This window comes from Bubalus bubalis, chromosome 18 (genome assembly GCF_019923935.1).
Source record: "Bubalus bubalis isolate 160015118507 breed Murrah chromosome 18, NDDB_SH_1, whole genome shotgun sequence".
NCBI lineage: Eukaryota > Metazoa > Chordata > Mammalia > Artiodactyla > Bovidae > Bubalus > Bubalus bubalis.
The window spans coordinates 25962791-25989722 of record NC_059174.1 but is presented as its reverse complement, the minus strand read 5'-3'; the positions used below and the strand labels follow the sequence as shown (position 1 = coordinate 25989722).

Below are 26932 nucleotides of genomic sequence, written 5' to 3'. Positions count from 1 at the left end.
AGGGAAATCCCAGGGGCTCATTTTTGAACACGTTGTAGCTGAGGTGTCATTAGGAAATTAAATAATATAGTTCTAGATATATGAGAGAAATTTGGGTTGGAGATAGAATTTAGAGAAGTTATTGCTATATGTAGTTTCTAACACTGTAAGACGGAAGTATATCAAGAAAGTGAATGTAGAGAAGTCCAAAGATTGCAATACTGTGAGGTCAGAAGAGGAAGGGTTGGTAAAGGAGACTAAGTAAGAGACCAGTGACATGGCATTTTAGAAACAGATTAACAGAAGTGTATCTTGGAGAGACAGATCAGTTTGTCTAAGGCTTCTGGATGGCTAAGGTGATCACATGTCCTAGTTTATACCTGTTGTCTTAGTGTAAATTGTTAATGGTACCCCTTTATTTTCAGAAGCATCCTAGTTTGGTTAATAAATTATGTTGTCACCCTACTAACAGATCTCATAAAGTGAGGGCTCAGTTGGTCATTAGTTTAATACATTAACTTGCTTATGTAATGAAGATTGACTTGTTGAAAAGTGTGTTAGACTAGTATTTTTATCCTTTGCAGTTCTTTTTTTTTTGCCACGCCTTGCAGCTTCGGGATCTTAGTTCCGGACCAAGGATTGAACCCTGGCCTCCGGCAGTGAAAGCACCAAGTCCTAACCCTTGGACTGCCAGGGAACTCCCTCCTTCGTAGTCTTTAGGTGTTAATGCGAAAAAGTTGTAACCCTTGTTACGGAGTTCATGTCAGTAGAGAAGATATAGTTTGAAGTGCCAAAGCAAGCAGGAATTCATTTTATTGGAAGGTCAGTGAACACTTATTTTGCTGGATTTGTGCTGTACCACAGGTAAACCTGCTTTCCAAGTGGCACTAGGGGTAAAGAATCCGCCTGCCAAAATAGGAGACGCAGAGAGAGACGCTGGTTTGATCCCTGGATTGGGAAGATCCTCTGGAGTAGGAAATGGCAACCCACTCCAACAGTCTTGCCTGGGAAATCCCATGGAGCTGGGTGGGCTTCAGTCCATGGGGTCACAAAAAGAGTTGGACATGACTTAGCAACTAAACAACAATATATTGTAAAGTAACTACTGTTCATATGAATAATATACTTTGAATAATACAAATTTGGGGGGGTTTTTGGCTCCACTGGGTTTGCATTGCAGCTTAAGGGCTTCTTCTCTTGTTGCGGAGCACAGGCTCCAGAGCGTGAGGTCTTGGTAGTTGCGGTGTGCGGCCTCTCTAGTTGTGGCTTGAGGGCTTAGTTGCCCCATGGCGTGTGGGATCTTAGTTCTCTGACCAGGGATTGAACGTGTGTCCCCTGCATTGGTAGGCAGATTCTTAACCACTAGTCCACCAGGAAAGACCTTTAATAATAGAGTTTTAACTGAACACAGCTTATAAAAATTAAAAATACTTTGACTTATACTTGCCACTAAAAACAAGCATTTTATTTTATTGTTGTTGTTATTTGGCTGTACTACGCAGCTTGCAAGACCTTTAGTTCCCTGACCAGGGATTGGTACTGGGACCACGGCAGTGAAAGTGATAGGTCCTAACCACTGAATTGCCAGAGAAATACCCCAAAATGAGCATTTTAGATTTTTAATAAAGAGGTCTTCTTTTGACCCCTTTTATTCACACAGTTCTGGTGATAATGTTATCTGAAGGCATCTTAGCCAAGGATTTCTGACTTTGAGTTTTTATTTTGAACTTGGGAGGGTATTGAGTGGTTTCTTGGACTTTTTTTTTCTGGAAATGACTTGTATATAAGCTGCCTGGTTTAGCTTGGATGTGAATATTCTTGAAACAACCAGTGGTATATATGTGTAGCTCTGTTCATTTTTCCTCTAGTTTCTTTGGCTGATATTTTACCAAAATCTCAAGTAATCTACTTATTCTAAACTTATCTACCCTTCTGATGGGTTTCCCCCCTTTTCCTTAAACTTTTCTTTAAAAAAGAAAGGTGGAAAATAAAATATATACTTGTGGGAAAACAATGTTAGAAACTAAAGAAGATATAAAGGGCAGTCTTCCACACTTTACCTTCTTACTCAGAGGTAGCTATTAAATACTTATTCAACAAAAATTCCTATGTCCTCACCCCCACCTGCAGGATCTTAGTTCCCTGATCTAAGTTCCCTTAGTTCCCTGGGATGAAACCTGGGCCTCGGCAGTGAGAGTCCTAACCACTGGCCTGCCAGGGAATTCCCATCTGTGTCCCTTTTTTTTGTCTTAATAAGTGTCTTTCCTGCACAGTTTTGCTTCATTTCTGTTTAACAGCTGCCTTGTTTCAATATACCATAATTTATTTCTTCTTGTATTTCTTCATATTTAAGCAGTTACTTTTTCCTCTACTTTCTATTTGCTGTGATACACAGTGTTTCACTGAAAATCTGTTTCCTTTGAGTTCTTGAGGTAATATACATCAAAAGATACAGTCTTAATGGTGGAATTATAGTTTCCGGAGTAATGCAAAAATCACTTTCTACAATAATTGCCAATTTGAGTTTCAGAAAAGGTTGTACCAGTTAATAATGTTAACAACCTTGGTGAAATATGCCATCATCATAATATGAAGGAAACAACTTGCTCTAAGAATTTATAGCAAGCATGTTAGTTACATATAATGGATAGATATCATCATTTTATCTTTGACTTCTTATATGGTATTACTTTAGAATAGACAAAAATGCCTTGCCACATCCCCAAGATTCTCTTACTGTTTTTTTTTCCCTCCCCAGGAAGATGTAGAGAAGAATAGCATAGGTAGAAACAAAACAGGACAAAGCAGGGTAGTCTTTCTACATTGTTAAGAAGTTACTAAAGGTTTAAATGCCCTTACCAAGGGTGTTTTTAATCTTCATGAATTTCCTTTACCTTACGTAGTAAGTTCTGATGGTAATGAAGTTATGAGCAGATTTCTGATTATGAAGCTGTGGATAAGCTCAGCTCCTTGCATTCAAAGATTCTTGTGTCAGCAGTGGTACTTGGTGAATTCTTAAAAACTTGGCGGGGGGGGTGGGGGGGCGGGTATCATATGTGTTGTGATACAGAATAGTCCTGTATGTGTTGTGATATAGAATAGTTCCTGACTCAGCAGGTGGTTGGAATTAATAAAATGATAAGCATCCTGTCATTTTAGCTATATTGCTGCTTTTTCCTTTCTAAATTCTGTTACTGAGAAGTTTGAACAGTGCAGGAAGGAATTTGGGTTCTGGGGCCCTTAATTTTAAGTCAGCTGTTCAAATACTGAAACATATATCCTAAAATACAGCTTTAAAACCAAACTACTGTCTGATTCTGAAGCAATACATAAGTAGTAAGGTGAATAAATGGAATCTTTTAAATAAGTTGTATACAGTGTGGGAAGAGGGATTGAGAATGTCAGATGAATGTTTCTTTCCACAAGCCCTAATTTTAGGGTAATACTTCCTTGTGGCTTCTAAAGGATGTAGTGTAAATTATCATTGAAATTGTTACAGGAGAAGCCTCATGTTATAGGACATCTTGCTAAAAATACAATATTTTTTGAAGAGGATGGATGTATTTTCTTTTTATACTGCCCCTACCTAATTTTTCAAACTTGGCATCTTTTTATCAGTAATGGTTGAGACGACATAATTTTTTAAAAGGTCCTTAGTGGTATTTCAGGTCTTAAGATGGAGAATTATTTAACCTCTTTTAATCCTAATAAAAAATTAGCTAATTAAAATTTTTTTTATTCTAAACAGGTGCCATGTTTCAGAACAGAGTAAGACTCCTGGTAAAAAAGAACTGAAGACACTACGGACACCAGATATAGGCTGATTACAAAGAAAGCATTAACCTGCCTCTGAGGTGACTAAAGGGGAATAATGGTGATTTTGCGCCGGGCTCGGCCGCCTGCTTCCGCCCCAACCAGCAATGAATCTTGACTCGCTCTCGCTGGCCTTGTCTCAAATCAGCTACCTGGTGGACAATTTAACCAAGAAAAACTACCGAGCCAGCCAGCAGGAAATACAGCATGTAAGTAAACTAGTGAGAAAACAAGAATCATTAAAGGAATGAGTATACAGTGAAGAAAATTGGAAATTTATGTGGGTATGCTGCATGAAAAATAACTTTGCCTCTTATTTCTAGTGATTTCAGCTTAATATATAGAAGAGATCTTATTTCATTGCTTTTTTCTAAATTTTAGGATTCACAGATTATGATTTTTCTATAAAATTTAGGAAATCTGGTCTGTTTCATTTTAGTCGGTCCCGTTTTCTTTTCTGTCTTAAAAACAGTGAGATATACTTCACAAACTATAAAACTGATCCTTTTAAAATGTAAAATTGGCTAGTTTTTAGTATATTTATAAAGTTGTTTGGCTGTCGCCATCTAACTCGAGAATGTTCGCATCACCCCAAGAGGAAACACGTGAATCCATTAGCAGTTGCTTTCCATTTCTCCCTCCCTCCAGCCACTGGCAACCACTAACCTACTTTGTGCCTCCATGGGTTTGTCTTTCTGAACATTTCATATAAATGGAATCATACCATATGAGGCATTTTGTTTCTGCCTTCTTTCACTAGCGTAAGTTTTCAAGGTTAATTCATGTTGAAGCATGCATCTGGATATTTAGGTTTGGTTCCACTTTTTGGCTGTTGTAAATATTGTGGCTATCAACATTCATTTACAAGTTTTGGGTGGATGTTTATTTTAAATTTTGAGAGTATATACCGAAGAATGGAATTGCTTGGTCATATGGTAATTCAGGAGAACTGTGGTGGAAACTCAGTAAAAATCTTGGCCAGCTCCACAGGGAGAACTGGAGTGGATATCACAGTGGTCCTCTGGGGGGGCCCAGATGGCTTGGCCTTTATATCCATCTTGTTGTTTGAGGGCTGCCTCAGAAAGACATGTGTTCTTGGATAATACAATTGCAGCTTAGACGAACACGGAAGGAGCCGATTGCAGGGGCACCTACAACTTCACCTTGAAGTGGGAGATACGGTGGCACTGCCTGGATTTCCCCCAGCAAGGCTCTATGTGGTCAACTTAATAGTATATTATAATTGGTTTGATCGTCTTTTCTACTCTGAAGACCTCAAGGTGTGGGACTGTCCTTTAGTCTCTGTCTCCTATACCTAACCTTTAGTGTTCAAGTGCATTTGAATTGAAATGAAAGAAGAAATAAATTATTTAGTAATTAATTTTGAACATCAATGTTAGAATGTTTGGTTTTAGCCTTGGGCTGAGGTTTTCAGTGTGTACAGATTTTCTTTAGACAAGTGTGGCCTCACTGGTACCTTTGCAGATAGCCCCCTCTCTTAACTTTGAGAATGGTAAGAAATTTAGAACTGGGATGGGAATAGGGTTCTAGTTCTTGACTCTCGATTTCCTTTGGTGATAGGTAAAGGCTTACTGCAGTTCTAAGCTGCCTAGTATTTATTTTTATAAATATTTAGGGGCTTCCCTCGTGGCTCACTGAATGATGCTAAAGCTGAAACTCCAGTACTTTGGCCACCTCATGCGAAGAGTTGACTCATTGGAAAAGACTCTGATGCTGGGAGGGATTGGGGGCAGGAGGAGAAGGGGACGACAGAGGATGAGATGGCTGGATGGCATCACCGACTCGATGGACGTGAGTCTCAGTGAACTCCGGGAGTTTGTGATGGACAGGGAGGCATGGCGTGCTGTGATTCATGGGGTCGCAAAGAGTTGGACACAACTGAGCGACTGAACTGAACTGAACTCGTGGCTCAGACAGTAAAGAATCTGCCTGCAGTGCAGGAGACCCTTGTTCAGTCCCTGGGTTGGGAATATCCCCTGGAGAAGGGATCTTCTCCAGTATTCTTGCCTGGAGAATTCCATGAACTGAGGAGCCTGGTGAGCTATAGTCCATGGAGTCACAAAGAGTTGGACACAACTGAGTGACTGACACTTTTCACTTGTTGTGGCTTAAATAGGTTGACTGGAATTGTGTTCCTTTTGTTCTTTCTTCTGCTGACAAGTAAGAAGAAGGAATATTTATCAGATTTTCTTTAGATGTATGAAATCCCTAAATGTGAATGAGCTGGCTAGTATTACTATGCTATAGGTGAAAAAGCAACTTGAGAATTTAATTTGCCCCCTTAGTCAGGATTTTATGATGTTCTTTAGAGAGTAACTCCTATAGTTGTTATTTTCTTTGAAAATATTTGTTGTCATTATTAAAGAAAATATGAGGACTCTCCTGGTGGTCCATTGGCTAAGACTCCACACTCCCAACGCAGGGGGCCCTGGTTTGATTCCTGGTCAGTGAACTAGCTCCAACATGCTACAACTAAAGATCAAAGATCCCTCATGCTGCTGCCAAGACCTGGTGCTGCCAAATAAACAAACAAATTAGTAAATATTTAAAAAGGTACTATGTAAGTAAAATATAGAAAAATAAAATCAAGCCTGGTTTTCCTACTGAGCTTTTTAATACTTGAGTAATTTTTGGTTTGCATTAAAAGTATTTTTATTATAAAAACATTTTATACTATTCTTTAAATGATAGTCTCAATAAATTTAAAAATTTTATTAAAATTTCAATTATTTCATCCATAAAATGTAATAATAAAATTGCAGTTTAAGATTTTATTAAAGATGATCTCAGTCACACACGAGTAGGTATAATAGAACCCCCATGAATCTGTCATCTGGTTTCGTAACCAGTCTTGTTTCATCTAACCCATTCTCTTCAGTTGTTTTAAAGCAGATCCCAGGCATAATTTCATTTATGTCTTACCATAAACCTAATCTCAATACCATTATCACATCTTTTTTTAAAACTCTCAGTAACTTTTTTTTTTAAATGTTATTAGAGTATAGTTGATTTACAGTTGTTGGTTAGTTTCTGGTGTATAGCAGAGTGATTCAGTTTTGTGTATGTATATTATTTTCTGTATTATTTTCCATTATTTTATTACAGGATACTGAATATAATTCTTTTTGTTGTAGAATAGGATGTTTATCCAGTAGGATGTGTTTATCCATTATGTACAATAGTTTGCACCTGCTACTCTCAAATTCCCACTCCTCCTCCAAACCCTTCCCCCTGGCAAAATAGTTCTTAAGCATCAAATATCCAGTTAACATTAGCATTTTTTCAGTTTGCCTCATTTAAAAAAAGGTAAAAACTGTTGACTTGAGTCAGGAGTGCTCCCCCATAGTTTGTTGCATTTTTATTAAATCTCTTAAAATCTGTGTTTTATCCTTCCTTTTTTTTTTTCCCCTTGCAGTTATTTTGTTAAAGAAATCAGATTGTCTGGTAGTTATCCACTGTCTGAATATTGCTGATTACATTCCCAGGGTGGTATTTTACATGTTCTTTACTTTGCTGTAAATTGATAATTAAATTTGGGAGCTTAATCAGATTAAGGTTTTTTTCTCCCTTAGGACAGTTTTATGGGTGGCAGTGTATACTTTATTTAATTAGGAGTTCATAATGTCTAGTCTCTTATTTTTGTGATTTTTGTCAGGCTTTGTTCATTGACTGGATTCATTGATTGTTAAGGATTGCAAAGTGGTAACATTCTAATTGTTAGCATTTTTTATTAGTTGAAATAGTTCTGTAAATGGAAACTTGCCCTTACCACCTGTAATTGTCTGGTTGCCTGAAGTATGATTTATATAGAGGAAGGGCTTGATTCTGTTTGCCAGTTTTCAAAATGACTTGTTTCCTAGCCTCCAAATAAGACCAATGAATGGTTTTTTAGTATTAGAAATCTGCGTATTTTTTAATATATTTGATGTGTTTGAATCCATTGACAGTATTCTTGATATTCATCCATTATCCTCTTTGGCCACTGAAAGCTTATTCTTATCAGCTTCCAAGTCCTTTGACCCTATTTTAAATTAAAAAAAAAAATTGCCTCCTTCCTTCCTTGAGCCTTTGTTGCTATGTGGAATTTCTCTAGTGGCAGTGTCCCGGCTTCCCACTGTGGTGTCTTCTCTTGTTGCAGAGCACAAGCTCTAGGTGCACGGGCTTCAGTAGTTGTGGCACATGGTATCAGTTGCTCCGTGACATGTGGGATCTTCTTGGACCAGGTATTGAGCTTATGTCCCCTGCATTGGTAGGCAGATTCTTAAACCACTGGATGACCAAAGAAGTCACTGAAGTGGTTTTTTTTTTTTTAATATGAGAGGCTAGAATAGGAAAAAAGTAGTCTTAGTTCCACCATCTTTTACTTAGGAGTTTGACAATTTTGTCTTTAATTAATGTCTTTTGTGTTAAAAGTAATCTTTTATGTCTCCCGCAAAAATTTTTCATGTTCTTTTTAATATGTTAAACTGTTTGAATAGATGCACTGTTTTTTATAAAGTAATCCAAAGCATTCATACAGATAATACACTAAAAACCCAGAACGAATCTTTTGGCTCATGGAGTCTGTTAATGTGCTGTTTAATAGACAGATGATTACTCTACATATACATTGGGCTAAGCTCTTTTCAATAACCTCAGATATGCAGATGACACCACCCTTATGGCAGAAAGTGAAGAGGAACTAAAAAGCCTCTTGATGAAAGTGAAAGAGGAGAGTGAAAAAGTTGGCTTAAAGCTCAACATTCAGAAAATGAAGATCATGGCATCCGGTCTCATCACTTCATGGGAAATAGATGGGGAAACAGTGGAAACAGTGTCCACTGCAGATGGTGATTGCAGCCGTGAAATTAAAAGACGCTTACTCCTTAGCTTCCCTGGTGGCTCAGATGGTAAAGCGTCTGCCTGCAATGTGGGAGACCCAGGTTCGATCGCTGGGTTGGGAGGATTCCCTGGAGAAGGAAGTGGCAACCCACTCCAGTACTCTTGCCTGGAGAATCCCATGGACAGAAGAGCCTGGTAGGTTAAGGTCCATGGGGTCACAAAGAGTTAGACATGACTTCACTTTCACTTTTCACTACTCCTTGGAAGGAAAGTTATGACCAACCTAGATAGCATATTCAAAAGCAGAGACATTACTTTGCCAACAAAGGTCTGTCTAGTCAAGGCTATGGTTTTTCCAGTAGTCATGTATGGATGTGCGAGTTGGACTGTGAAGAAAGCTGAGTGCCAAAGAATTGATGCTTTTGAACTGTGGTGTTGGAGAAGACTCTTGAGAGTCCCTTGAACTGCAAGGAGATCCAACCAGTCCATTCTGAAGATCAGCCCTGGGATTTCTTTGGAAGGAATGATGCTAAAGCTGAAACTCCAGTACTTTGGCCACCTCATGCGAAGAGTTGACTCATTGGAAAAGACCCTGATGCTGGGAGGGATTGGGGGGAGGAGGAGAAGGGGACAACAGAGGATGAGATGGCTGGATGGCATCACTGACTCGATGGACTTGAGTTTGAGTGAACTCCAGGAGTTGGTGATGGACAGGGAGGCCTGGTGTGCTGTGATTCATTGGGTCGCAGAGTCGGACACGACTGAGCGACTGAACTGAACTGAAGCTCTTTTCTTGACTAGATATGACATGAACACAGATACATAAATTCCCAGTTCTCACTTATAGTCTAGTGAGACGTAGAAAATAGAAAATTATCTGGTGATGGTAAGTACCATGGAGAGAAGTAAAGCAGGGTGAGGGGTGATGTTGGCAGGTCATATTGTTCTTTTAGGGAGGGTAATTAGGAAACCTCTCACTGATGAAGTGACTTTAGAGCAGAAACCTAAAGGAGGTGAGAAGACAAACCCATTTGTAGATATCTGGAGTTTTTTAATTAGAGGGAATAGCATTGGTAAATTTGAGCAACAGCCAGAAGCTCAGGGCCAGTACTAATAATCAGATCAGTTCCTTTAGGGCTTTTCCATGTGGGCTATTATTATAAAAATTGCAGTTGTGTTAGATTTTAGGTTATACTCTTTAGGGTAAAAACAATGGACAGAAAAAGTGAGGCTCCCACAAGTGCAGTTTGTTATAAACTTGTTGCCTTACAACTTCAATGTGTCATTAGTGCTGTTTGATGCTTTTGGTATAGAGGGGAATCAGAGAACACAATTAGATGGGGCTAATTCCTGGTAGTTTTTGTTTTTCTTTCCTTCTTGCTAGTGCCTGTAGGAAGCATTTTAAAAATATTTAATCACAAAATATTGGCACCTCCATCTCAATTCCTAGAACTCTTATTCCAGAATGAACAGTTATGTAATTTAGGATATTGTCCTAGAGGTGAATTTAAAAAAAAAATCACTCAGTTTTGACTACAAACTCGTATTTTTGGTCTTTTTAGATTGTGAATCGGCACGGTCCTGAGGCAGACAGGCATTTATTACGCTGCCTATTTTCGCATGTGGATTTCAGTGGCGATGGTAAAAGTAGTGGCAAAGATTTTCATCAGGTATTTGGGGCTTACACAGTATATATTCACTTAGATCCGATTGTTCCCTGAGTTGCATTTTGGGCCTAGTTGCATAGCAGATCTCACATACAAATAGGATCCAGAAATAATCTTAGCTGAATGGCTTAAAGATAGAGGGACTTCTCCTTTTCTTGTCCTTCTCTTGTCTTGCCTGGCTGCAGACCGTTATAGCTACACAATTCAGGCTTAGAGAACTGGGAATGAGACCTGCCTGAAGGAAGTGGGACTGTAGGGCAGTCCTGCTTGACAAGTAAGTCAGGCAGAAAGAAGATCTCTTGTCCTAGATTGAGTTCTATGGCTTGATTCTCAATCTGGGAGCAGTTTGTCATGATATTACATGAAATTATGGTGACCTTGTCAATGGACTCTGTCCTGCAGAGGTTTTGGTTAACACTTCCTGTTAATAGACTTTGGTAGTTTCAGTGGGATTTTTAAAGAGCTGATTTTGATAATGTAGGAACAGTATACAGTATCAGGTTATCCTTTAATGTTCTGAGCAATGCTGTTTCTGTTTATGCAAGATAATGACTGAGTGCTAATGAAATTTTATCTTTTATTTTTAAAGACTCAGTTTCTGATTCAGGAGTGTGCGTCACTGATTACGAAGCCAAATTTTATCTCGACGCTGTCCTATGCCATTGATAATCCATTGCACTATCAGAAGGTTGGTATTCCTTTTAGTAGCCCTAAGATGTGATATCTTATTAGATGTTGTAAAAAAAGCCTTAATCCTTGATCTCATATCATATTTTAATTAAAAAACTTCAAATACTTACTTTGGGGGGTTTTATAACTTTCTAACAAAGTCAAGGTAGTTTGATAATAATTAGAATCTTAATAAAACCAGGTCATAGCAAGGCTTAAGCTTGTCAGAACACAGTTCCACAACTGTTGCTAGCCTCACTACAGATTTGTCACTCCTATGCAGCACCATAATTGGGTGAACAGATGCTTTTATAGATCTGAAAATTGTATGTTCCTATTTTAAAATAAAGTTTGGTTTGTTTCAGAGTTTAAAGCCTGCACCCCACTTATTTGCCCAGCTGAGTAAAGTTCTCAAGTTAAGCAAAGTACAAGAGGTAAGTGATTTAAGAAAAGAGATAGACAGAATTAGAAATAAAGCAGCTATTTGTACTCTTTGGTCAATCTGACCCTTCTTCTTTCAGGTAATTTTTGGCCTTGCCCTCTTGAATTCTTCCAGCACAGATCTCAGAGGTTTTGGTAAGTTCTTCTTTCCTGTAGTGAGGTTAGAGTCTTTAAAATCTGTGAATTTCTGAATCTTGAACTTAGTTTAGAGAGTATGATTATTTTTGTTTGGTCTCCTTTATGTGTGTGTATATAGTAAAAACACATTAAAATTTGCCTTCATAACCATTTTCAAATGTATAATTCATTAAGGTTAACTGTTCACATTGTTATGTAATGGATGTCTGAAACTTCTTTGTTCTGAAAAACTGAAGCTCTGTACCTGTCCGAAAATTCTCTACCCCCTCACCAAGCCCTTGGCAATTGGTCTTTTATTTTATGTCTGCCAGCTAGAGCTGTGAAAATACAGAGGGTGAAGGGTGAATTGGTGAATTGAGAACGATGGTCATCTATCTACATTTTGATGGTATGTGACTTCTGACCTGTTGTGGTGCAAAAATAACTTGTTTTTTTTGTTTGTTTGTTTACCCTTCTAGCTGCCCAGTTTATCAAACAGAAGCTTCCAGATCTTCTGCGTTCTTACATTGACGCAGACGTCAGTGGAAATCAGGAAGGTGGCTTCCAAGATATAGCAATAGAGGTCCTACACCTCCTCCTGTCCCATCTCCTCTTTGGGCAGAAGGGAGCCTTTGGAGTTGGACAGGAACAGATAGACGCTTTTCTTAAGACGCTGCGCAGAGGTAAAAAGACTGTCTGTAGCCTATAAAAGATGATACAAAAGATGGTTTTTTTGGATGAATATACATGGCAAAGGGATTTTAGAATACAAATGAAGACAGCGATTTACCTTTCTGTTAAGTTGATAATCTTTGAGAAGGAAGAGAGTATTTTATAATTTAAAATACAAAAGTGATAAAAACCTCGTTATAGAAACAGTATAACGCAAAGAGCACTTCACTGACAATCTTGTTATCTAAGTGCCATCTCAGTTTGGACTTGGTGTATTTCCATGTGGTCAGATTTTTCCCTTTTATGGGAGACAGAGACTACGGTATTGTGGCATGTTCTTTTTGGTTGAAAAAAGTTGATCACTTTTGATATACCAACTTTACCTCTTTGGCTGTTGGCATTGTTGTGCTAAGATAACTCCTGGTTCTGTTGCTGCCATCTTCCTTTCAGAAATTTTTAAAACAAATCTTATAGTGGACTAGCCACTATCCATTTTCACTGTTGTTATTGTTTTCTTGATGTTTATATAATTTATATTAAAATTTATATAATTTTAAACTGCATTAACTTTCTCAGTATTAGGAAGTTTTCCACTTGTCAGTGAAATGAAAAGACATGGATGTACCAGTTGTTTCTGATGCCCTCCTTGCATGGGAATTGATAGCGCTGTGTGACATTTTAGAGTGATATATAGGGTGTGAACTATATAGTGATATATAGGAACAACAGACTGGTTCCAAATAGGAAAAGGAATACGTCAAGGCTGTATATTGTCACCCTGCTTATTTAACTTATATGCAGAGTACATCTTGAGAAACGCTGGGCTAAAAGAAGCACAAGCTGGAATCAAGATTGCTGGGAGAAACATCAATAACCTCAGATATGCAGATGACACCACCCTTATGGCAGAAAGTGAAGAGGAACTAAAAAGCCTCTTGATAAAAGTGAAAGAGCAGAGTGAAAAAGTTGGCTTAAAGCTCAGCATTCAGAAAACGAAGATCATGGCATCTGGTCCCATCACTTCATGGGAAATAAATGGGGAAACAGTGGCTGACTTTACTTTTCTGGGCTCCAAAATCACTGCAGATGGTGATTGCAGCCATGAAATTAAAAGATGTTTGCTCCTTGGAAGGAAACTTACGACCAACCTAGATAGCATATTCAAAAGCAGAAACATTACTTTGCCAACAAAGGTCTGTCTAGTCAAGGCTATGGTTTTGGCAGTGGTCGTGTATGGGTATGAGAGTTGGACTATAAAGAAAGCTGAGCACTGAAGAATTAGAGTCCCTTGGGCTGCAAGGAGATCCAACCAGTCCATCCTAAAGGAGATCAGTCCTGGGTGTTCATTGGAAGGACTGTCTTGAAGCTGAAACTCCAATACTTTGGCCACCGGATGCGAAGAGCTGACTCATTTGAAAAGACCCTGATGCTGGGAAAGATTGAGGGCAGGAGAGGAGGATGACAGAGGATGAGATGGTTGGATGGCATCACCGACTCAATGGACATAGGTTTGGGTGGACTCCAGGATTTGGTGATGGACAGGGAGGCCTGGTGTGCTGTGGTTCATGGGGTTGCAAAGAGTCTGACACGACTGAACTGAACTGAACTGAACTGATAGAGTGTGACTTAGTCAATAGATAATGGGATCTAAAAGAATTAAAAGTATACTCATGACCATTATGTATGACAAAGGAACATTCAAATTTTAGAATTGGTTTTGAAGTCATAGTTTGGACTGGGCTAGCTGAATAAACTGAATAAACTTTGCTTTGAGTATGAACTTGTCAAAGACTCAGGTTTGAGGGACTTTTAAAGAGTTAAAGAGGACAGTTCGTTTTTAATCAATATAGCTGTTATAAGTATCTTCTTCCTTTTTTCAGATTTTCCCCAGGAACGCTGTCCTGTGGTGCTTGCACCACTTTTATACCCTGAAAAACGGGACATTCTAATGGACAGAATCCTGCCTGATTCCGGAGGGGTAGCTAAAACCATGATGGAGAGCTCTTTGGCTGATTTTATGCAAGAAGTGGGCTATGGCTTTTGTGCAAGGTTGGTAGGAAGGCATTTTAAACTTCTGATTACTCTTAGGACAAGTACAATGTCATTTTTTAAAGCAAGTTCCTGATGATTCCTTGATGTGTTGTCTTTGCCTCTCAAGAATTTTGCTTCTAAATTCAATCTTCCACATATTAGTTTTGCTGCCACCTATTAGTGTTTTGGTGGCTAAATTTCTACTTCTCCATCCCCCCTAATTGCTCACATTTACAGACAGGGGTTCCTAGCCTAGTTGGCATGTTAGGCATTTTTAGCTTTTTGAGAGAGAAAGGGCATTGCGGCAAGTGTTAATGGGATCGTGTCCCGTCAAGTGTGCCTGATTTACTTCTGCCTCCTCCCACCCTCAGTTTCCTCACTGTGCCTTGATTTTTACAGTCTTCCTTTTCTAGCGCTTTCATACCCTGCCTCTCAAATATTTTCCCCACTTGCCAGGGGCATCAGAGGAAATTGCTTACCCTAATGGTAGCACTTAAGACTATTAAACAGTGGATTATTAATGTTTCTTCTGAGTATATTATTAAGGGCATTTATGTGCTTTAGTTTGACTTTAAGTTTAACATTTAATATTTTTAAAACTCAAGTAAATCACATTTCCACTTAGTTTGAAAGTGTATTATGTGTATATATGTGTCTGGTTTAAAACTTCTGTTGATGCAAAGTGAAAAAAAGTACATTTTCAAGGCTTTGTACATATCAGAATAACCCTTGATTGGTATAAATCAAGTTATTCTTTAAAATACTGATATTCAAAGATTAAGGAGGATAATTTTGTTTCTTTTTGAAAAAGATACTACTCTTAATTCATATTTCCTTCTTTAATCAGTATTTTAAACTTTTTTCTTAACTGGGCGTGTTTTCCATTACTTGCTATGTGAAAGTAAGAAGAAATGAAGTGTATTACTCTATGTTAGTAAAACTAGTGATTTCACTCAAAGACTCATATGAGTGTTTCTTAACCTTGGTGTTGACAGTGCTATTTTTCTGAAGTTAACTTTTTGTTTCAGTATTGAAGAATGTCGCAATATAATCATGCAGTTTGGTGTTCGGGAGGTCACAGCTGCCCAGGTTGCAAGGGTTTTAGGAATGATGGCTCGAACTCATTCAGGATTAACAGACGGAATTCCATTACAGGTAAGTGTGGCAATCAACTATTTTACAAAGTGAATTAATGTCCTACCCTTTTTATTTTATTAAGTCAGTATGATTAGTCTATCAACCCGAGCTGAACACATGCAGTAGTTGGCTTTGTTTAATTCATTTTTTACTCTTACAGAGTATCTCTGCTCCTGGCAGTGGAATCTGGAGTGATGGGAAAGATAAAAGTGATGGAGCACAGGCACACACATGGAATGTAGAAGTCTTGATCGATGTTCTCAAAGAACTGGTGAGTACATGTAATGTCGTATATTTATGATGTTAGTAAGGTATAGCCCAGAGAATGAAAATTTTAATGAGTAAAGTGCCTAGCTGAATGAGGGCTGCACTGTTTTGTAATTTCTGACTTCATTGGCTTAAATGTAATGAAACATCAGAAGTAATTATGTACTGGAAATAGCACATAGTCAAACTGTAGCTTTGTTCATAATGAATTGTTGCTATGCAGTTCTGAATCACACTGATGATATGATTTGCTGGCGATTAGTGTGTGGTTTTTGGGGAAGGATGAATTTGTTACAAAATAATGATTATATGAAGAATTATTGAGAAAAAAAGTCTGAATGTTTTCTAGAAGGTGTACAAAAACCCTGCCAACTTTGTTTATGGTGGATAGGAATAATAAAAATCAATACATCTCTTACTAGTTCCACATCTGGAATATCCATAAGCTAAATAATTGGCTCCCAAATAAAAAGTACCTCTCCTAAAATAAAAAGTACCTCTCCTAAAATGTTGAAATGTTAAATAAAAGGGTGAAACCTCTAGTTATTAAAAGGGAGTGTGGAGTCAAGATCAAGATGTAATATTCCAGGCTTGTTCATAAAATGTCAGGGAACTACATATAAGGCTAATGACTACATACACACATATAACATTCTTGGTAAGGTTAGGTCATTTGTCTATCCTATATTTCAGTTTTAGTTTTCCACATATGTAACTTAGAGGCAGAACTGAATAACAGGGAATCATACCATTCTCTGTATGACCTTAACATCAAAGGGTTTTCCTTTTATTTTTCTTAATAGTAGATGGATTTATGGTGTTCAAACCTATTAAAAAATAACATGATCATGGCGGAAAATTTGGAAAGTGAAATGAAAGAAAAGCAAAATAAAATCACAGTTTTATCACTTATGGATAACCAGTTATTAATTTGTTCTTAACCTGTGGTTGTCTATAAAATGAAAACATGCTTTTCTCTCTGTTTCATCTCAGTAGTTTATTGCCTTATTGACAATACTCTTTTTTTTTTTTAATTGTAGACAAGGACAGTGTTCCATGTTATCTGAACCTCTGTTGTTTTGATTTCAGAGTGCAAAGGCTATAAATTAAACACCTTCAGTGTGGATTTGAATAGTTGAATTAGTAATACTTTCCTCTTTTTCTTCTCATGTATTTGAGTTTCTGTATATTTTTTTGTAGACAGGGAGCAGAGGACAATTTCAGACATACATTGGGTTAATAATTTGTTTGTTTGTTTGTTTTTTACTACCCAAGATGAAAGGAGGAAACCATAGGGGCACACCTGTGGACTTCCCAAACTTAACCTCTTTCTAGGAATGCTATTTAATAGTATATTTATGATTCTGTTCTGTCACATTCAGTCCTTGAAACAAACTGTAGAAAAAAATCTCACCTCTGAATGTTATTGTTGCCTTAGAGTGAATACCCCAACTGAGGTTTACTCTTTGTACTGTATACAAAGCAAGTCTTCAGAGAAGTCACCTTAAAGCAAAACTAAATTGGATATAATGTTTTGGTTGGAGATTTAATTTTGAAGTATGCACATCCTTTTTTTTTTCTCCCTTTCAAGCACAAAATAGCCTTCTTTTTTTTTTTTTCCCCATTTTGACCACACAATGTGGCATGCAGGATCTTAGTCTCCCACGCAGGGATCCAACTTGTGCCCCTGACATTGGGAGCTCAAAGTCTTAACCACTGGGACACCCACTTGGGACACCAGAGAAGTCCCAAGCACAAAATATTCTTATTGCTTGGTGCAGAGTGTTTGGTAAATGATCTTCTAAAGTTGTTTCCTGTGCTTTGTGTTTCTTTAAGGAATGTCATACTGCTTTTATGAATACCTTTTCATAAAACATTTTTGAATAGAATATTTTTAGTCTTTTTGTCATAAAGAATTTAGATCACTTTTCCTGATACATACATTGAGATACTTTTAGGGGACATCTTTAAGATTGACATTTGGGATAATTGGTTTATCTTTGCCACTTTGTTCCAAAGTAATGAAGTCTTACTGTAAAGAAGAGGCATTATCGGGATGGGCATGTTCATTGCACTAAAGTAGAGGAAGAGAAATTTCCCCATTATGTCCTCATATATATTCAGAAGTATGTCATGAGCTGAAAGGTTGGAGTTGCTTGCTGAAAGATTGGAGTTACTTACTAGTAGAGCTGGTTTATTTTGAATATTAAGAATTTGCTTTTCTGAGACTCCCCTGGTGGTCCACTGGTTAAGAATCTGCCTTGCAGTGCTGGAGATACAGATTCGATCCCTGGTCACTAAACTAAGATCCCATATGCTGCGGGGCAGCTAAGCTCATGTAGTGCAATGAAGACCCAGCACAGCCAAAATAAAAATAAAAAAATTTTTTTAAAGGAATATACCTCTTCTAAGACTTTTTGGTAATGCCAGAAAGATTTAGATGATTTTGTGTCTATAATTAAACCATTACCATCTTGATTGAGCTAAAGATTTAATGTGACTCTTTGGATAAAGCAATCAAAATATGTGCACTTTTGTTCATTAAACTTTGAAGTGCTTTTCTTTTTTAGAACCCGAGTTTGAATTTCAAGGAAGTAACTTATGAACTGGACCATCCTGGGTTTCAAATTCGTGATAGTAAAGGACTTCATAATGTAGTCTATGGCATTCAGAGGGGTCTGGGTATGGAAGTGTTCCCTGTAGATCTCATATACAGACCTTGGAAACATGCAGAAGGCCAGGTAAGTGAATAGTGTTTAGCTATAGAAGAGACACAAAATAACAACTAACATAGTGACCTCTATCCTTTGATTAAAATATTGTTTTAAAATAGAATTTGTTTTGCATTGCTCAGAAAAGCAGAGACTCCCGTGAATTTTGAAGAAATTATTATAGTTTAATACCAGACTCCGCTGAAGTGTAGCAATCAATCTGTTTTCTCAGTATTTTAAGGATGTTTGTCTCCAGGGTCATCATGCACCTTATTTTGTCTGAATTACCTGTGGTTTTGAAAGATCAAATAATTAAGATTTTAAAGGGAAATTTCTGATAACCTTAAGGTTGAAATTGCCTTGTTAAATGTTTCAGTTTTTTAACATCCACAATCATTTATGGTAGTAAGGACTTTTTTCTCTTTTTCCAGCTCTCCTTCATTCAGCATTCCCTTATAAATCCAGAGATCTTCTGTTTTGCCGACTATCCCTGTCATACTGTTGCCACTGATATTCTGAAAGCACCACCAGAGGATGACAATCGAGAAATTGCCACATGGTAAACACTCTTCATCTAGCTTTTCTTGAAAGGATCACTTCTACTTTTTTGAAATATAAGATTAATAGTTAGCCAACTACATAGTTAAAGGTTTAAATGAAATAGTATTTTTAGCAAGCCTGCTTACCCTAAATTTTATATAGTAGGGTGTTCTTGGGTGAAAATCTCTATTTAGTCCTCTTATTACTAGATACACCTTTCTTCTTGTAATATCTGCCATTATATATTTTCTGAAACTATCAGACACGTTAGAAGGAGACTTGTACTTCTCTATTAGGGTTAAATCCCTTTGTTTTCTCTGTAGATTTTGCTTGCTTGCTTTTGTAAGTGGCTCAAAGTGGCCAACTCATGAAATCTCAAACTTTAAGTTAATTATCTATTTTCTCTGAGTTTCAATTCCAAATTTCTGAGGGAGAATCTGACTGCCTGAGTTGGTTTCTCCTGAAACTTAAGTCATTCCTCTGAGGGATGGATGTGCATTACTATTAAAATACACTCATGGCTATAGGGAGTGGCCATGGGCTGTTTTGGTTCTCAAAGACATCTACTTTATAATTTTTTTTCCATTTTTTCCAGCCATACTCTACTGGGACACTTTTTCAACATGAACAGTTAGTGTTTGGGGGGATGGGGAGGGAGGAGGACGTGTTGTGGCTGTTCGTTTTAGGACAGTATAGAGCCCTCTTGGGCTTCCCAGGTGGCACCAGTAGTAAAGAACCCTCCGGAGAATACAGGAGACTTAAGAGATGTGGGTTCAATCCCTGGGTTGGGAAGATCCCCTGGAGTAGGAAATGGCAATCCACTCCAGTATTCTTGCCTGGAGAATCCCCATGGACAGAGGACCCTGGCAGGCTACAGTCCATTGGGTCACACAGAGTCAGACACGACTGAATCGACTTAGCATGCAAGCACGCACAAAGCCCTATTGACATCATCTTATAAGACAAAGGATGGTAAATTCTCCCTGTAAAGGGTTTAATATGTGGCTTTGCAGGCCAGATGGTCTCTGTGCAACTACTTAACTCTTAAATTGTAGCACAGTATAAATGTGAGTGTGACTCTATTCCAGCAAAACAGCATTTACAAAAATTAGGCAGTGTGAGATTGGGCCTGTGAATGTTGTTTGCTGATCCCTGTTGTGAAAGATTGACCCAAGCAGTGGTCTGTTCTAAAGTGTATCGATTCCCCAGATGTTCAGGTGGTAGCCAATGTTGGATCTGCTGGGTTGGTTGATTTTTTTTTTTTTTTCCTTCCTGTTAAGATTAATGTGTATGGCAGTGTTTCTTCATTTTAACAGATAAAGACCTCGTTCCAATTTATAAAACTTAAATGTCATTATACATTTAATAACTCCTTGATACAGCTGTATATTCAGGTTTCCCTAATTGTCTCAAAAATGGTTTGTAACAGTTTGTATGATTGGGAGTCCACACAAGGTCTAAGTACATAGTTTCTTTCATTCTATAAGTCTTCTTCCTCCTTTTTTTTTTTTTAATATAATTCTTGACCATTGATTTAATGGAAAAATAGCATCCTGTAGTCTTCCCTATGATATAGGGTATCTGTTTCCTCATGGTGTTTAATTTGATCTCTATCCCATAGTTTTTATGGACTAGGATTAGTAAGATTTGAGGCTTGGCTGAAGCCAACCACATTTAGCTTCTTAGGGCAAGAATAATTCATAGGAGGTATTGATTACTTCTGAACTTGTATGACATCAGAGGGGGCACGTAAGTTAAAACTGTGTTACCAAAGTTAAGTGTTCTGGCTGGGCTTTCTTTTTAAATTGAAATACAGTTGATTTGCAGTGTTGTGTGAGTCAGGCTGTATTTTTATGTAGAATGTTTGTTGTGTTTATGTTTTATTGAATTTTTGACTGTTTCTAAACTCTGATATTTTTATTTTTCACTCTAATCACAAAAAGTTTTTCATGGTGAGGAGGTCCATGGTTATGCAAATGGTCAGTCACGTCTACTCCTTCATCACTTATTTTGTTAATTTGGACGGCTTTTAAAGTTAGTTTGAAAGCATGCCAGCATTATATATTTGAGATGAATCAGCACCAATTTAAATATTTTTCAAATACTAGAGATGACAGCAACTTGGTTTTGTCTTGATAGCTGGTATCATTTATTTGGAAAATGGATTTTGTGTCCTTAGATTTTCACTGAAAGATTATCTTATTTCCATTCTTGTTAGGAAGAGCTTGGATTTGATTGAATCTCTGCTAAGGCTCGCAGAGGTAGGGCAATATGAGCAAGTCAAACAGCTCTTCAGCTTCCCTATCAAACACTGTCCAGACATGCTGGTATTGGCCTTATTACAAATCAACACCTCCTGGCACACCTTGCGCCACGAACTCATCTCCACTCTGATGCCAATTTTCCTTGGAAACCACCCTAACTCAGCTATAATTTTGCACTATGCATGGCATGGACAGGTAAGATACGACCATTTCTTTGTCTTAATAATCAACATTAAAACTTTTTTATTGATTTGTGTTTTGGGTGTACAGCAAAGCGAGTGTTATACGTACACATATTCATTCTTTTAGATTCCGTTCCCATATATGCCATTTCAGAGTGTTGAGTAGAGCTTCCTGTGCTGTACAGTAGGTTCTTACTTAGTTATCTCTCTTTTGTACATAGTAGTGTGTATATGTCATTCCCAATCCCCACCCCCCATAACTATGTTAGTTTCCTACATCTGTAATTCTATTTCTGCATAATAGACATTCTTTTGATGATGTTCAACTAGAGAAATTGTCAACCTTGGAATCCTGACACTCTGAGAAAGTCACACTTCCATAAAATTTATTTTATCTTTTAGCATCATGTAGGTATTAACTATAAAACTTGAAAGAGCAAGGAGGCAAGACAATTTAAAAAAAATTCAGTATTATGAAAACTGTATCGCTAGGGTACCAGTACAGAGCTTAATAGAAACAGAAGGTTCTCATTTTACTTCTTAACAGCAAATGAGAGAATATCACAGATCAATTGAATTGACATAATTGTACTTTAAATCCAGCATCCAGCATTTAAATTTTATTTTGGTTCCTGCTGAGTTTTCAAGCCCTTGTGCCCCCGACCCAATTTTGTAGGATGCATTTCACAAGTAAATACTCTTCTGTCCATTGATCTTCCCCTCCTCGCCAGAAGCCTGCATTTTAAATGCAGATATATGTAGAGGCTTTAAGAAAAAGCAGTTGTTTTCCCCTTTATACCAAGTTCCCCTCTTTAAGATATTCCTGCTATTGTTTGTTATATATCAGATAAAACTTGAAAAACATTAGCCTTGGTTCCATTCCTTTCCTCAGGCCACCCGCATTGCTGGAGACTGAAATCACATGATAGATAAGAGTTTACAAAGTGTTTATCAAACATTTAACCAGAAGCTTGCAGCGTAGGCCTTCTTAGACTTTTCTCAATAAATCTGTGAGAGAGGGCACAGTGAAGGGACATGCATCACCACTCCTGATTAGATACTTGTCTCACTTGGGCTTTCTGTCAGTCTGAGACAGTTACTGGAAAGTGGTTTAGATAGTAGTAGTAATTGCTGTTGCTTCTCTGAGAGACATTAGCTAAATTACCATTCAACTGCAAAGACAGGCTGTTTTCTGCTTTAAAAAAATTTTTTTGAATAATTATAGAAAATGAGCATTATTGTTTGTGAAAATAGCTAAATTTAGGATGTACAAACTCTAGTCCCAGAAATACTGAAAAAAATATGGCCCTGTGCAACATGAGAGATTATCTGAAACTGTTTTGTCTTTATAGGCCAGTAATATGTAATTGAATTTAAGGGATCATGTAAATTTGATGCACCCTCATGTTCACATCATATATTGTCTTTGAAAATGTTTTATAGGACAGATTTGTTGTAGTGAGTATATGACCTAAGGGTTTAGGGGTAGGCATCATTTGGAAGATGTGGAAATAACACCCCTCCCCCCCGCAACACACAAGTCACTGTAATCAATGCTTTATCATTTGCACTGATACAGCTCAATTTTACATGAGTACAGGTGAAATCAGCGTTTGTAATAGCAGTTGCAACAGTGTATCAAAATGGTTAGTAGTAGTATTGCTATTTAACTCCCTTTTTTATTTTCTTAGGGACAGTCTCCCTCAATCCGCCAACTTATCATGCATGCAATGGCAGAATGGTACATGCGAGGGGAGCAGTATGACCAGGCCAAATTGTCTCGAATACTTGATGTGGCCCAGGACTTGAAGGTGAGCTTGAAGGGACAGAGTAATGCTTTATTTATTGATGATAAAAATTCCACGTGTCTTAGGAATAAGTCACATGTAACTATAAGCTAGAATGGATGAGATTTAGAGTTTTTCCTTATAGGTAGAAAGAGGTTGGAAGAAGAGTGGTTTTTTTAGAAGTGTAAAAGTGTTTTCATTTATATTTCACTGAGTTTTGTTTGGTCTTCTATGATATTTAAAGGGCTGTTTTAAAATAAGTGATACTGACATCTTCTTAGATGTAATCCGTGAGATACAACTTTTGGAGAAACTGGTTGGCTATCGACTTTTCTACAGATTTCATTAGCATTAACGGATTCTTTTGACAGATAGTCTGATTCTTGATGTCTTTGATTTGATGTACACAGTACTGGTGTTGTAGTTGTACTTAGAGGAAGCCTGAGTTTAGGGTTTGTTTTTTTTTTAACAGATAAAGATAATTTTTCATGCTTTGTGTTTTGCTTTGCTTTAGGTTTATTTGAAAAAACACAGGGTAAAGTTTATTGTGAAGGTAAAGTCATGTGTTTGTCTTTGAAATGTGATCGTATAGTTAGGGACAGGTGTTACCATTGATATACACTAAGCTATTTAAAAAATTATGATTAAGAAAATATTAGCAATGTTTTATTTAGACTTATTTGTGAAAATAAAAACTGGAAACAGAAAATAGGACAGAAAAGTCACTCATTGCTTGACTTGTAGTTTCTAATATTCTTTTTCTTTAGGCTTTGTCAATGCTGCTAAATGGTACTCCATTTGCCTTTGTTATTGACCTTGCTGCACTTGCTTCACGTCGTGAATACCTCAAACTTGACAAGTGGCTCACAGATAAAATTCGAGAGCATGGAGTAAGTGGGATTTGTCCGTTTATCACTTCTTTTAAGTTTTGATGGTCAAGATAACTGAAGAAAATGGCAAAATGTTATTACTATATTCTGGAGTTGAGTTGTAGTGCTTAGTCTGAAATCAGTTAATGATGAGTTTCAGATACACTGAAAAACTTTCTCTTTTTCAGGAGCCTTTTATCCAGGCTTGTATGACTTTTTTAAAGAGACGGTGTCCTTCTATTTTGGGGGGACTTGCCCCAGAGAAAGATCAGCCCAAAAGTGCTCAACTTCCTCCAGAAACCCTAGCGACAATGTTGGCCTGTTTACAAGCTTGTGCAGGGTAAGAAGAGTATTTAATACTGGAACTGGATTGTGTGGATAATTATTGATTTGAGGAAGAGGGTTTGAATGATTAAATACAACAGCATTTAAAGTAATCCAGTGGGTTTTAAGTCCAAAGTACTATACTACTGAAGTATGAGCTCTGTTTGAGTTAATTTTTTAATATGTGGTGTGAGATAGGATCCTAAATGCATGGTTTTACATGTGAATAGTCGATTTGTTTGTTGAAGAGACTGGTCTTTCCATTTGGGACTATCTTCTGAAAAATCACTTGCACATAATATGAGTTTATTCTGGGCTCTTAGTTCTATTCCATTGATTTATATGCCTGTCCTTATGCCAGTACCACATTGTCTTGATAACTTTCACTTTTAAGTAAATTTTTAAATTGAAGTATGAGTTCTCCAACTTTGCTTTCTACTTCTCCAAAATTGTTTTGGTCATTCTGGGTTCCTTAATTTTCATAAGAATTTTAGGGTCAGCTTGTCCATTTCTGCAGAGAAATTACATAGCCCAGTGGGATTTTGATAAGGATTATGTTGAATCTTTAGATCACCTCGGGGGATAGTGCCACTTTAATAGTATTAAGTCTTCCAGTTAACAAATCTAGGATAATCGTCCCATTTCTTTAGTTTTCTCTAATTTCTTTCAGTGATGTTTGCATTGCTTTAGTCATGCTTTTTGCTGGATATTTGATACAAGTCATGGTATCTGAATAGAGAGTTGGTTTGTTTTTTTTGGTCTAATTGTTCTTGTTTGAACCTCCAGTCTAAAGTTGAATAGATGTGGTGAGAACAGACAACCTTATCTTGTTCCTGATTTAGGAGGAAAGTATCCAGTGTTTGACCATTAGCTATAGTGTTAGTTATGGGTTGTATAGTTACGTTTCACATTGAAGGGAGTTTCCTTACCTTCTGTTTCTAGTTAGTTTGGTTATATGTGTGTGTGTTGCATGTCTTATTTGTGGTTGAAAGCTGGAAAGTTTAACATGGCAATTCTCGAAATCACAATTCTCGAAAATCCACTCAAGGGTTTTTTGTTTTGTTAATGCTCTTTTCTAAACGAATTTAGTAATATCTGTATTCTTTGTCCTCTTTGGTCACTGATATCTCTGGATAAGCTTTGTGGTTAGCTAAGATTGGAGGTTTTGTTAAACTAAACTCTGGAATCAGTAAGCTATTCTTCACCCTGTGATTCTGTGTGCTGTGTCCAGGCATATCTTTAACCCTAAGTTGGTCTCTTGACAAGTCCACTGTGGTATTCACTTGCTTCTTAGTCAGAACCTGAAGGTTGGCTTGAGGTGAACTTGGGCTTGAACCTAAGAACTTGGGCTTTCTTAGATCTTTCATGGCAGTGGCACAGCTTTAGATGCTAGCACAACCCTACACACACCTCATGCCTTCTAGATTCCTGGGGAAATGTGAGAGCTTTTCAGATTTCCACCCATGGGAATCATCTGAAGTTTTCCTTTTAAACTTTTGGTTAGCCTGTTGTTTCGTCAGACTGTTATCTTCTACCTTAGGCATTCAGGAAGTTAAAACAGTGACCTTTAAAATGTTTTCTTCAGATAAGCATGAGGAAGAGTCTGTTTGCCCTGAGTCAGTTCTTAGGTCCAGTATAGACAACCTGGCCATTGTGGTCTCACAGGGAATCCTCAGATAGGTGAAATAATGATTATTTCTCTGAGAATGAACTTGGAAGATGTTTCAGCCCAGTTCTGAGCCCTCTTGATCAGGTGGTTGTCAGGTTGCTTGCTGGTTTTCACTGTGATTGTGTTTTAATTCTGAGTGAAGCATCGGAGTTGGGCAAATTAAGATGTCATGAAGCTTGCTGTTGTTACCAAGAAGTAATTATCTTTCTGGAAGAAAAATTCCCTTCATGTTTTTTTTTTTTTTTTCTTGGCCACTCTGCACTGCTCTACCTGGGATTGATCCCTGGCTCCAGCAGTAAAATGAAAGCAAGAAGTCTTAACTCCTGGACTGACAGGGAATTCCTTCCCTTGACTGTTGTAAAGCCTTTTGGTTCATTTCTAGAATTCTGGAAAAATCAGCTCCTACCTTTTTTTGGCTAGTGTTCTAGTTGGTTTTATGGAGGAGAGAATATTTAGAGGTCTTTACTCCGCCGTCCTCACTTTTGTTCTGTCCTATATATTCTTTTTTGTAATTTCTGAAACATAGTAAAATGAATACCTGTGTGATTCTCAAAGGGGAAAAGTAGTAACATTTCAGTAGAGAATGCTGGATCTGACCTTTACGACATTAATTTATTGGTCAGGAGGTCACCAGCTCCATTCTACACGTGCCTCATGATAAAACCCGTTGAGAACGTTGTGTACGTTATGTGGTAATCTCGCTGTCAGTGCATGCAAAATACAAAGTAGCAGACAAACACAAATCAAGGGGGCATTGTATAAAAACAAAAAACTGGCTTCTACTTTTTAAAAAAATGAAGTTTAAGAAAGAGAAATAAAAGTTGATGAATTCTTGACAGTTTAAAGAAACAAAAGAGATGTGACAACTCAGTGCAATGGATTCTGATCCAGGTGGGGAAAAAGAGCATTGAGGACATTATGGGAATAATTGATGTAATTTGAATCTGGCCT

The 26932-nt window shown here is 37.5% G+C and overlaps 1 protein-coding gene across 10 annotated transcripts in view; it reads left to right on the top strand.

Moving 5' to 3' along the window:
- Positions 1-26932, top strand: part of CNOT1 (CCR4-NOT transcription complex subunit 1) — an 85430-nt gene that overhangs the window by 24154 nt on the left and 34344 nt on the right. For 9 of the 10 annotated variants that reach the window (XM_025268767.3, XM_006052469.4, XM_006052465.4 and 6 more), the window contains exons 2-16: positions 3728-4001; positions 10197-10304; positions 10891-10989; positions 11336-11404; positions 11492-11546; positions 12008-12211; positions 14081-14249; positions 15260-15386; positions 15529-15639; positions 18206-18376; positions 18778-18905; positions 21105-21345; positions 23024-23143; positions 23887-24009; positions 24177-24328. In XM_025268767.3, coding sequence (XP_025124552.1) covers positions 3900-4001; positions 10197-10304; positions 10891-10989; positions 11336-11404; positions 11492-11546; positions 12008-12211; positions 14081-14249; positions 15260-15386; positions 15529-15639; positions 18206-18376; positions 18778-18905; positions 21105-21345; positions 23024-23143; positions 23887-24009; positions 24177-24328 — 1979 coding nt within the window. In that variant the 5' untranslated portion in view covers positions 3728-3899. The remainder of the gene's footprint in view (positions 1-3727; positions 4002-10196; positions 10305-10890; positions 10990-11335; positions 11405-11491; positions 11547-12007; positions 12212-14080; positions 14250-15259; positions 15387-15528; positions 15640-18205; positions 18377-18777; positions 18906-21104; positions 21346-23023; positions 23144-23886; positions 24010-24176; positions 24329-26932) is intronic. The other variant, XM_025268768.3, reaches the window with a different exon arrangement.